Source organism: Elephas maximus, chromosome 19, assembly GCF_024166365.1.
Source record: "Elephas maximus indicus isolate mEleMax1 chromosome 19, mEleMax1 primary haplotype, whole genome shotgun sequence".
NCBI classification, from domain to species: domain Eukaryota; kingdom Metazoa; phylum Chordata; class Mammalia; order Proboscidea; family Elephantidae; genus Elephas; species Elephas maximus.
Window position 1 is genome coordinate 23,338,584 of NC_064837.1, and position 11,827 is coordinate 23,350,410.

Genomic DNA, 11,827 nt, shown 5'->3' on the forward strand with positions numbered 1-11,827 from the left:
GACTCCAAGGCTGGAGTTCGCTTGAGGACTGTAAGGGCAGTGAGAAGGGCACAGGGACTGGAGCGCAGCGTGGAAGGAGAGGTAGGCAGTACCTCCCTGAATTACCTTCCAGAAAATGAATGAAGCCCAGGGCCAGCCCTCACCCTAGCGGGGATGAGAGCCCTGGTGGGCGGTCCCCAGACTCCCGACCCCGGTGGGCCCTGCGCGTGGGCGGAGTCAGTGCCGGACCCAGCCCAGAGGAAGGGCCGGGGGGCCGGGGCGGAGCGGTACCTGGGGCCCCGGCCGGGGCGGGGCTGCGGCCGCTCACCCTTCTCCCGGCTCCAGCTGGCTCAGGCAGCGGCGGCGGCGGCGGCGGCAGCAGGCGAGGCCATGAAGGTGAAGAAGGGCGGCGACGGGGCCGGGACGGGGGCGGAGCCCGCTCTAGGGGCCTCAGGCCCGAGCGTGGAGCCCAAACCTGAGCCGAAGTCGCAAGCGGAATCCGAATCCGGGTCCGAGTCGGAGCCGGAGGCAGACCCGGGGCCCAGGCCGGGGCCACTGCGGAGGAAGCAGCCGATCGGGCCGGAGGACGTGCTGGGACTACAGCGGATCACGGGCGGTGAGCACCGGCGAGGAGCGCTGCCCGCCGGCTGCAGGGAGCAAGAGCGAGAAGGGGGACCCTCTCGTTGCGCGGGGCCCGGCCCCCGCCCCCCTTCCCGGCTCTCTCCCCGCATTCCCTCCCCCTTCTTGGCCCCCTCTTCTACGTTTGCTTCCCTCCCTCCTGCGTCCAAGCCTGAGGTCTCCATGGCCCCCCTTTCTTTGATCTCCCTGGGTACCCCTCCTCTCCCTTTTGAGGTATATTATTTTGGGGGACGGGTTCATTCCCTTTCCCATGGTGAAGGTCGGGCAGCAGCTGCAACTATGGCCCCTTCCCCGCGGAGTCCTCAAAGCCCCTTGAGGCCTGGCTCTGCACTGATGAGGAGTGGAGTGAGTGTAGCCTGTCCTCAGCCCCTGCCCCTGGAGGCTAGGTGGAGACTGAGCTGCTTAGGTGGACTCAAGACTACTGAGGTCTTCCTGACCATTAATGCTGTCACCCTGGACCCCCCCCAGGAAGACTGGGGCCATCCCCCACCCCGGAAAAGAAACTGAATGGGAAGCCTCAATGGGTTGGCTCTGGGTCCTGACAGGAGTGGGTTAATGCTGGCGAGCCTGGGCCAGGATCTGTACTCCTTCAGTGCTGCAGGACTCCAATCAATGGAGACCTATTCTCCACTGTGGTTAAGAGTTTCTGAGCCAAACTGGCTGGATTTGAGTCCCAGCTTTGTCACATAGTTGGCTGTGTGACCTTGGACAAGTAACCTCACCTCTCTGAGCATATTTCTTCATCTGTAAGATGGGTTTAATAACATCTACCTCATAGGGTTATTGCGAAGATAAAATTAACCTTCTGACTTTACACAGTGCCTGACACACTGCTTTGTAAATAGGGCTCTTTTGTCAACAGTACTGAGGGTACCACACAGGCTGTTCATGGCTGGAGGCAAACTGGGCATTCAGGCATTCAGGAGGTCACCATGGGCAAGGGACAAGGGCTAGGGGACTTCATGAAGGAGGACGTGGCAGAGTCTGGAAGAACGAGAGGCATTTGGGGAGGCAGTAGCTCTCCACCTTGGCTTCATTCATCAGCTGCCTGCTCTGGCTCCCTCTGCGACAGCAACGGTTGGGGCTCTTTCTATGGGGGTGGGGAACAGGCATGGGGACCTGAGCCCTGGAGCTGCAGAAACAGCAGAGCCTAAGGCTCCCAGACAGAGCTGTGGAGGGGACCATGATGACGGGCCTGGGCCTGTGCAGCTAGGTCTCTGGGGGTCCAGCTCTTCCCTCCTCTCTGAGCCAGGCAGCAGCCATTCTTGGCTGGGCCCCTGGAGGGCTGAGCTCCCTTGCTCAAGCGGGCACTGGTGGAGGGAGGGGGTCTGAACCAGGTTGATGTTGATGCCAATTGGGCTGTAGTTGGCAACAGCAGCATTTAGGGTTCAGCTTATTTCTGGGGCAGAACTTCTTCACAGAATGTCAGGAGCTCATGCTGACCTGTTTGGCCTGCCTGAGTTCTTTGTAACTACAGGGAGCTCCCAATCCACGTCCCATGTACCGTGCGTCTCCTCTTGTGAAGGAAATTCATAGCCCATAGAGACAGGGCATCTGTAAGTAGGGGAAGGGATTCATGGGAGCTCTCCCCTCTGCAGAATTGAAAACAGGGTTCCAGGGCTGTCTGCCCTGGCACTCCCTGCCTGGTCCCTTCTGACCCTAATCACACAGGTCTGAGGCTTGCTGTTCCTGGATTATCGGGCCCTGAATCCAGCTTAGGAAACTATTTGTGGCTGAAGCGAAGAGAGGAGTTGTGCTCTGAGCCCCGCTTCCCTCTTGTTCTAGCCTGACCCTGAGTGCCAGGCCTCATCCTTCCCTGGCAGAAGGGAGGGAGTGGCTGCGCTGTTCTCAGCTATGGGCATCCCCCGCTCCTCACTTCCTGTAAGGATGAAGGGGTTGATAGGTTGAGTTTGCAGTCGGAGAGACTGAGTCAGACTGCAAGAAGTTGTTACAAGTGAGAGGAGAGGCCCCAGAAGCTGGAGAGTGGGGAAGAAGAGAGGGCCTTACCAGGGGCTGGGAGCTGGGTGACTAGGATCCAGTTCTCAGCTTTGCTACCTCCTCTCCCTCTGCCCGGTGCCTTCTTTCTACATCTTTGGGCTAGTGCTTTCTGTGATGACAAGGTGTGCACAGGCTGGGGATAGGGACTGCCCACTGCTATTCCCTTCCTTTCTCCTCCTGGGCTGTGGTGGACAGGCCAGGGCTCAGGCCCCTCCTCAAGCCTTGTGTAGTCCCTGCTGGGCCCCAAGGTGACAGATGGCTGCCAGGAGGGCTTCCTGGAGGGAGCTACCCCAGGCTTGGGGAAGAGGCAGGCTGGGAAAGAGAGAATGACTTTATATTCACTTCCTCTTCCTGCCCCAGAGGAATAGGAGGTGGCCCAGGGGCCTGGGGGGTGATTTCCGGGCCTCTAGGGGAGGATGTGGTGCTGTGCGGGCTGAACTCACTGCGCCCCCCACTGCACCTCTCTGCCTCTCCCTATTTGTTGCCAGGGCCTCTCCAAGCGCTTCCAGTTGCTGCTGCAAGAGCAGTGATGGTCAGGGCAGGACTGGCCTATTCCCAGAATTCTTCAGCAGGGCCCAACCACAGCTCTTGGTTCCCTTTCTGGACCTGAGAACTCCCCTTACCCTCATCCACACTCCTCACCACACCTGCCACGCCCACTTCCTGGCCTAGCTATGGGGTGGGGGAGTACTCTTCTCTACGGGGACTGGCTCAGAGCCAAGGCTGCATAGATGATCTTCAAGGGGGGTTCCCTCTGTTTGATAAGACTTCCTCCTATTTGGAGGTCAACAGAGAATGGGAGCAAAGTTGGCCCCCTTTCCCCCAATATCCCAGGCTCTGGGCCTGAGTCAGCAGAGCTTTGGCTAAGCTGCTTAAGGGAGCTGGGCTTGCATAAGCTGCTTATGGGGAGAGGCGGGGACTGGGGGAGTGAAGAGGACCAGGGAAAGGGTTGTTCATCTGCCCCAGAACCACCCACATCAGGGAAAGTTCCCTCAAGATCAGCCCTTGCCTGACACATCCACATGTAGTGCGAGGGGCAGCCATGAGTGGGGCTGGGGGGTCCTCCAGAGAAGGACTGTCTCTCTCCCAAGGCAGAACTGTGTCACCCCTTCAGAGTGAGGTTCCCAAGGCAGGTCTGTGTCTTCCCATTTGTGCTGGGGGATCCACATCAGATTGAGACCCATTTGGCCCAAAGCCCCCCAGCCAGCCCTGGCAGGGCAGAGGCTGGAGTAAGGATCTTCAACACCAGGATGGGAGGGAAGATGTGGGGAAAGTGGCTGTGTCCTCTACCCATCTCTGCCCGGCCCCTCCCTGACCCCCAAAGGCCACTAGGATGGGACTGTTGGTTCCCCATAAGATCCCAGTGGCAGACTCATATCTCTCCCACACTGAGTCGGGGGTTTCCCCAGGGCAGGGTCTTAATTCCCTCCTGAAAGGCAATACCCCTAGGGGTGAGAGAAAGTGGTAGCTAGTCAGGGGTCCCCCAGAAGCTGAGCTGGCAGGAGGGGCTTCTGGGCAGGCTCCTTCCTTGCTCAGTCGCCTGCCTCCCCTAGACTACCTGTGCTCCCCTGAGGAGAATATCTACAAGATCGACTTCGTCAGGTTCAAGATTCGGGACATGGACTCAGGCACTGTCCTCTTTGAAATCAAGAAGCCCCCAGCCTCAGGTGAATGGGCTGGGTGGGCCATTGGGGTGGGAGGTAGGCAATTGATAGAAGAGGCTGCCCAGGGAAACTTGAGGCCACAGGGCAGTCAGAGCAGAGCAGGGTTTTGTACTCTAGCATTCTTGGGGGTCTCCAGGCAAGGAGACCTCTGCCTGGGGGTGGGTCCCCTTTTTCTTCTCATCTGTCTGAGGTTGGCATCTTCGGAGAACAGCCCTGCCCCTTCAGTCCCTGCTGGCCTGCCCCCTGCAGGCCTCCCTGGGAATGGCAATCCCAGGGGCCTCAGGCTTCTGTTCTCCCTGTGGCCCTGGGAGCCACTGTGGAAACTGGTGACTAGCTGACCTTTCTAGGTGAAAGGGCTGTTCCGCCAGTGGTTCTGAACCCTTGCTATGCATCAGAATCTCCTGGGGAGATTTCAAAAAATATAAACAGATAGCAGCCCTAGGGGGGGACCCCTGGGTGGGCAAGGGCCCCAGCCTGAACCCACTGAGCCCCAGCTGGGGTACATTGCAGAGCGGTTGCCCATCAACCGACGGGACCTGGACCCCAACGCTGGGCGCTTTGTCCGCTACCAGTTCACGCCTGCCTTCCTCCGCCTGAGGCAGGTGGGAGCCACGTGAGTCACTGGGCTGGGGGCCTGGGCTGGGGGCTAGGGTGAGGGTGGGAGCGAGCCCTTCCTGAGTCTTCCTGAGCCTCCCTGAAGGGCCGACTGTCCTGAGCCCCGCTTGCTGACTTCCAGGCCGGGCTCAGCCCTGTCCCCTTGTCTTGCTCAGGGTGGAGTTCACAGTGGGAGACAAGCCCGTCAACAACTTCCGCATGATCGAGAGGCACTACTTCCGCAACCAGCTGCTCAAAAGCTTTGACTTCCACTTTGGCTTCTGCATCCCCAGCAGCAAGAACACCTGCGAGCACATCTACGACTTCCCCCCGCTCTCGGAGGAGCTGAGTGCGTGGGCAGGGCCTCATGAGCGTGGGGTGGGCGCAGACCGAGCTGATGGGTTGGGGGTACATATGGGTTGACCTCCCCGTTTCCTCCCACCCTGAGTCTCTTTTGTGTCTGGTGACACCGAATGCCCTGGTCACCATTCCCGTGTCACCTGTAGGGAAACTGGGGCTCAGAGAGTCTGGGGGAGCCCTCTGGGGTCATTCAGCTTATCCTTCCCACCCCGCCCCGGTCCTAAAGCTCCTTTCATTGGCCTGGCGCAGGCTCCTGACCTTTACCCGGCCTGGCCGGGCCTCTCTTGCAGTCAGCGATATGATCCGTCACCCATATGAAACACAGTCTGACAGCTTCTACTTCGTGGATGACCGGCTGGTGATGCACAATAAAGCTGACTATTCCTACAGTGGGACACCCTGACCCCCAAACTGCCCCCTGCCCCAGGAGGCTCTGGACCTGGGCCCTGAGCCATGGCCTCCCCAGCACTCACCTCTTAACCCCAGGTCTTCTGCTCGTGGAGTGCTCCAGGGCCCTGCACCCTGAGTCAGTGTTGGGAGGGAGGGTGACTGATATCCTCAGGCCAAGCCTCATGAAGCCCATGGGGTGGGTGGTAGGGAGGCTGTTTGCCTCCATGTCCAGAAGGCCTCCTATGAGAGGAGCAGCCAGGACTTCTGGACAGCCTAGCTGGGTTCTCTTGGGCCCAAGTTTCAGAATAGTGCTCCCCAGGCTGTGACTAAGTCAGAGCAGGGATCCCTCTCCCCTACCTGCCACCTCACAGACGAAGATTCTTGGTAGGGTCTGGCTACCAAACCTCCCAAGGGAGTCTGTGCCCTGGACCCAGCTGCCACCGTCAGGGGCTGAGACACTGCCTGAGATGTGGGAGGGACCAGCCCAGGTTGCAGCCTGTGTAGAGGCTGGACCAACTGTATATAGTTTTCAATAAACTCATTCTCCTTTTCTCTTCTCTGGTTGTGGGCCTATGTGGAGTGGCGGTGGGGAGTGGGCAGGCAATAATGTGCTCAAAGTAGTAAAAATCTCCACCCCCACGCAGTGCAGTTGGACCTCTGAGTCCTCCTGTCCCCTGATCCTCTGCCCCTTGATTCCACAGAGTCAGCATTTACATGCTGGAGCTGAAAAAGCTCTTTCCTTTGACTAAGAAGGCCCCTTAGATGGGAGGGTTTGGCCCAAAGTCACTGCCTACCCTGGCAGAGCAGAGGCTGGAACAAGGGCCTCAACTCCAGGGCAGGAGGGAAGTGGTGGTGAGGGGAGTTGGCCTTGTCCTCCACCCCACCCTTCCTGGCCCCCAGAGGCCACTAGGGCCACTTATGCTTTTAGTCATCAGAGAGAAGGTGGACAGGGCTTTGGCTAACTTAGCCTGGAGCCATCTCCTGTCCTCAGCTGCCTTGGGGAGCTCCCTTGGCTTACCTCTGGCCCCCTGTCCTGACCCCAGATCCAAAGGAGGGGCACTTAGGAGCAATTGCAGGAATTTAGGTAAGTGGAGAGCTCACCTCATCTTACTGATCCCAGGGACTCTGGATACACCCAGTGCCAGCCCACCCTCTGCTGAGGAGTTAACTTTCAGAAGACTGGGAATGCTGGAATTCTGCTGGGTTCTGTGGAGCCCCTGCTGAGTGCCAGACTGAGCTGAACTTGGAATTCTAAAATGTGTGAGACACAGGGAGCAAATGCCTGTCCCTAAGATGCGATGGACTGGGCATACAGGGGAGGGAGGGTTACGCTGGGAGAGTGCTGGGAAGGCTTCTTGGAGGAGGCAGCATTGAAGTTGGGGCTTGAAAAATCAGGACTTTGACAAGGAGATGGGGCAGAGAATGTTAGGCATTGAAAAGAGCCTAAGCAAAGGCTTAGAGGCAAGATATGTCAGGCGTAGTCAAGAAAGAATGGATATTTATGACCTGAAAGGAGGATGGATCAGTGGAGCCTGTGGCTTGAGTGTTGGGGCTTCTCCTGAGGAAGGTGGGAGCCACTGAGGAGGTTTAAGCAGGATTTACCTGGTCAGATTGTTTCTGGCTGCTGTGTGGAGGTGGATTGGAGAAGATGAGACTAATAATAGCATATACTGAGCGCTTTACATGTGTTGCAAATGGCTAATGCACTCGGCTGCTGACCAAAAGGTTGGAGGTTCGAGTCCACCCAGAGGCACCTCAGAAGAAAGACCTGGCGATGTACTTCTGAAAAATCAGCCATTGAAAACCCTATGGAGCACAGTTCTACTCTGATACAGATGGAGTCACCATGAGTTGGAATCAATTTGACAGCAACTAGTTTTATGTGTCTTAACTCATAAAATGCTCAGAAAGGCACTTCTATGCTCGTAAAATTCGGGCTCAGGTTAACTTGCTCAGCCAAGGTCGCACAACTATTAAATGGCAGTGTCAGAATTTGATTTCAGGCAGTCTGGCTCCAGAATCCAGACACTAAACATCCTAGAGGCAGGGGGTCAGTGAGGCAGCTGTTGCCAGAATCTAGGTGAGAGATGAAAGGGACTTGAATTAGGTCAATATCCATGGAGATAGAAAGTTGAGATTTTTAAAACGTGAAATGCCTAGGAGTGATTGGATAGGGGGCTTGGGGAGAGGGATTCAATTGAGGCTGAATCCCTGGTTTGTGGCCTGGATATTGGGTTGGCTGGGAGTGCCATCGCTGGGCTTGGGGAGCAGCTTAGGTCGGAGTGGGAGCTAGCGGGAGATGATGAGCTCAGGTTGGGACTTGCTGTGGTACAGCACAGATGTCCTGGAGGAGATGACCGGGATGAGACAGGGTATTCAGGCCCTGAGACCAGAAGGGGGCTGAGGGCCGAGATGGTAATACACTGGCCACAAGGCGATTGCTGAAGCTGTGACAGTGACAGATTATTGCGATCCCCAACTGGCATTTAGTGAGCAGGGGGCAGGAATGCCAAATGTCCTGCAATGCTTGGGACACTCCCAGCCAATGCTAATAGTGCCCCTTCCTGGGGGGGAGGTGGTCACTGGGGAGCATGTGAGCCCAGGGAAGGGTAGCGTTTGAGAGCAGGGCGGAGGGAGAGGAACCAGTGATGAAGACAGGAGGAGCAGCTAGAGAGGCAGGAGGAGAGGCTTGTTTTGGAGAAACTGACTTGCAGTGGGTTTTTTTTTTTTTTTTAGTTAGAAGCTAAGGGAAGAAAGAATTTCACTGAGAATCAAGTGGTCAGCAACTGTCAGTTGCCACGGAGGTGAGGAAGGGGCATGTGGGCGGGAGGGGTGTTGGTTTAGAGATGAGACTGTGTAGGTACACAGATACGGGGTTTTGTTGTTGTACAAGCCTTGTGGTACAAGCCTACAGAGAAGCTGTAGTGAGGGGGAACTGTTAGGCCTACACCCTATCAGGAAGAGGACCCTCCCCCACCACCCTGATGGAGCTGGGTTGAAGTTCCACCCTCAGGCAAGGAGAGAGGCCCTGTTTTAAATCCTCATCCCTGGAGCCGGTGCCAGGTTGGAACTCACCGAGGAGAGGCCTGTGTCCTTTGGGCCTGGAGGAAGCCCAGCTGAGAAAGGCCTTGGTCCCCTGCCTCCTTTTAAGCTTCCATGCCTCTGGCACTGGTCCTGCTGCTAATGCTGCACCTTGCTGCATCTGGTTCCTGGCACTTTCCCTAGGAACCTAGAGGATCCTTGGGCAGTAGAAGGAGGGAGAAGACGGGGTGTGGGGCGGGGGTGGGGCTCCTCCTGGCTCCAATTGCTGATGAGCTGTAGGCCTTTAAGGAGCAAGTCCCTGGACAGCTCGTGACCTCAGATTCTGTCTCTGAAGTGGGCCAGTCATTATAGCATTGACTTCTCAGGTGTGTTAGGAGGACCCTGCCTCTGGGTCGAACAGGCAAACCCAAATACTACAGGGAAATCCACTGCTCACGCCCGCACCATGCTGGCGCAATGAGCCTGCCAAACCAGTGGCTGAAGAATGGTGATGCTTCCCATCCAGTTATGAAGAGCTGCTATCCCAGCCCCTGAGTGCCCTCCAGAAACCCTGGTGGCCTAGTGGTTGCTAACCAAAAGGTCGGCGGTTCGAATCTACCAGGTGCTCCTTGGAAACTCTATGGGGCAGTTCTACTCTGTCCTATAGGATTGCTATAAGTCGTAATTGACTCCATGGCAACAGGTTTGGTTTTTTGTTTGGAGTTCCATTCTCCTTAGCCTGGCCCGTCACCTAAAAGCCATGCTCCACTTCCCCACCACCTGGCAACTAGGGCAAGGGTGCTTTACTTCTTAGCGTGCTGTAGACCTTCTTTGGCAGTCTGCTGAAGCCTGTGGACTGTATAAAGTTGTTGTTATTTATTTATTTGTAATCAAGCCTCTAGTTTTAATACCAGTTTACAGAAAACATGGGGAATAGAGGAACAGGGTAACCAGTTTTCAACAGCTGCCTTGCAAACGTATATAGTGTTCAATTAAGCTGATCCCAGAAAAGCTAAACTATCAATAACAGAATACTTTCCAAATGTAAGGAGGCACTCCTGTACTTACTGTTGCTGTCCTTGCCAAGGTGGCAGCTTGTTCCAAACCTACGTGCTTGAGCATGGGTTGGCATTTCAGGGCAGCATACCTTTGCTTAATTATGTCCCTGCTTGTACCATTTTACCTGAGTGAATATTCACACACCTGAATTAACTGCCTTCCGCCAAACAAAATAGAACCAAGATTAGTCTTCCTAATCATGATACACTTACAAGAAGTTCAAGTATATGCCTAGAGTTGGTAAAACAAACAAACAAAAAATCCAAACCAGTCGAATTGATTCCGACTCACGGTGATCCCATGTGTGTCAGAGTAGAACTGTGTGCTCCTTCATAGGGTTTTCAAGAGCTGATTTATGGGAAGTAGATTGCCAGGCCTTTCTTCTGAGGTGCCTCTGGGTGGACTTCAACCTCCAACCTTTCAGCTGAGTTGGTAGGAGAAGCTTTATCCATGAAACTTGATGAACCTGGCAGCAAAAGTTAGTATATTGGTGGGTGCCACTATTGTGAATTTGTGAGTGTTGTTTTGTTTTATTAGCTTAAAAAGAGTCAAAAATATAAGAAACAATATCTTAACAGAATGTTCAGAGCGTTAAGGTTTTGTGGAACATAGTTTGATAACCACTGCTGTAGTGGAAAGGGTAAGTTTTGGTGTTAAAGAGATTGGGATTCACGGTTTGGGTTTGTGCCTTACTGAAGGTCTTTGTGCAAATTGCCTCGCCTTTCTAAGTCTTGGTTTCCCTAGGTGTTAAGAAGAGTGAGTTAGAATTTACTTTTCATTGTTGCTGTGAGGTTTAAATGAGGTGAATTTTGGGAAAGCACGTAGGACAGAGACTGGTAAACAGCAGGCCACGGAAAAAAGTTCCTTTCTGTTAAAGCGGGACTAGGCACCTGGTTGGAACCATTTGTAGAATGTTTCTCTTCAGTTTGGTATCCAACAGACCTCTCAAAAATTTCAACGTGCAAGAAATACGTATTTTCTTCAGTCAGTCTAACCTCTGACTCCCACTCCACCATTTTAGTGGGAAATTAAACCTGTCTTGGCGCTTGCCTCACCTCCTGGCTACCCAGTTTCTCAGCCCTTTTCTAGGGCACCCTCCAGTCATCAGTTATCTGGTGTCTGAGAAGACGCTCACTGTCCCAGCCAATATGCTTCTCTTGAGGCTGGGTCCTGGGCCTCGCGTTCCCTCCTAAATCTGCCATGTTCTAGGACTCTGATGCCTCGGCTCATGAGAACCACTGACCTCTTTTGCTGCCTAGGAGATCCTCTTTTTGCCCTGGGAGAAATCCTTCACACTTCAAACTCTTTCCCAATTTACTTATTCTTCCTTTTCCATCAAATTCTATTTTCCTCAATGTTCTTAGTTTTCTAGTTCTAGAAACCCCCAGGGATAAGAAAAACTACTCCTTCCGGGTGGGCACAGCACTGTGGTCATACTCTTTGGTGAGCAGATGATACCTTTGGGTGAAGAAAAAGTCTCCCCTTTCTCTGGACAGCTGCATCCCCATCCCAAGGACGTGCAGTTTGGCAAAGCTCCTGGGTGGCAAGATGGCACAGGGTTTGCCACAGGTTTAAATGGGAGAAAGGAAACACGAAAACACAGGAAACAACAGAAGTTAATTTTTGAAAATATTATCTTGCTGCATATGTTTGGGTTTATTTTATGTAAGGAGAGAGCAAGAATTAGGATTTAAGGAACAATAATAGACTTGAATATATATGGACAAAGTTTTAGTTTTTAATAATTTTTATTGTTCTTTAAGTGAAAGTTTACAATCAAGTCAGTCTCTCACACAAAAACCCATATACACATTGCTACACACTCCCAATTACTCTCCCCCTAATGAGACAGCCCGCTCTCTCCCTCCACTCTCTCTTTTCGTGTCCTTTTCGCCAGCTTCTAACCCCCTCCACCCTCTCATCTACCCTCCAGGCAGGAGATGCCAACATAGTCTCAAGTGTCCACCTGATCCAAGAAGCTCACTCCCCACCAGCATCCCTCTCCAACCCATTGTCCAGTCCAAGCCATGTCTGAAGAGTTGGCTTCGGGAATGGTTCCTGTCCCCGGGGGCAACAGAAGGTCTGGGGGCCATGACCACAGGGGTCCTTCCAGTCTCAGTCAG

At 54.3% G+C, this 11,827-nt stretch overlaps 1 protein-coding gene across 1 annotated transcript; it reads left to right on the top strand.

The window, feature by feature from the left end:
• The first annotated feature begins 281 nt into the window (after positions 1-281).
• Positions 282-6,176, top strand: UNC119 (unc-119 lipid binding chaperone). The gene is made up of 5 exons (XM_049861157.1): positions 282-595; positions 4,170-4,283; positions 4,791-4,893; positions 5,051-5,223; positions 5,525-6,176. Exons 1-5 carry the CDS (start codon positions 370-372, stop codon positions 5,635-5,637), a joined length of 729 nt encoding a protein of 242 aa, XP_049717114.1. The 5' UTR covers positions 282-369; the 3' UTR covers positions 5,638-6,176.
• The last annotated feature ends 5,651 nt before the right edge of the window (positions 6,177-11,827 follow it).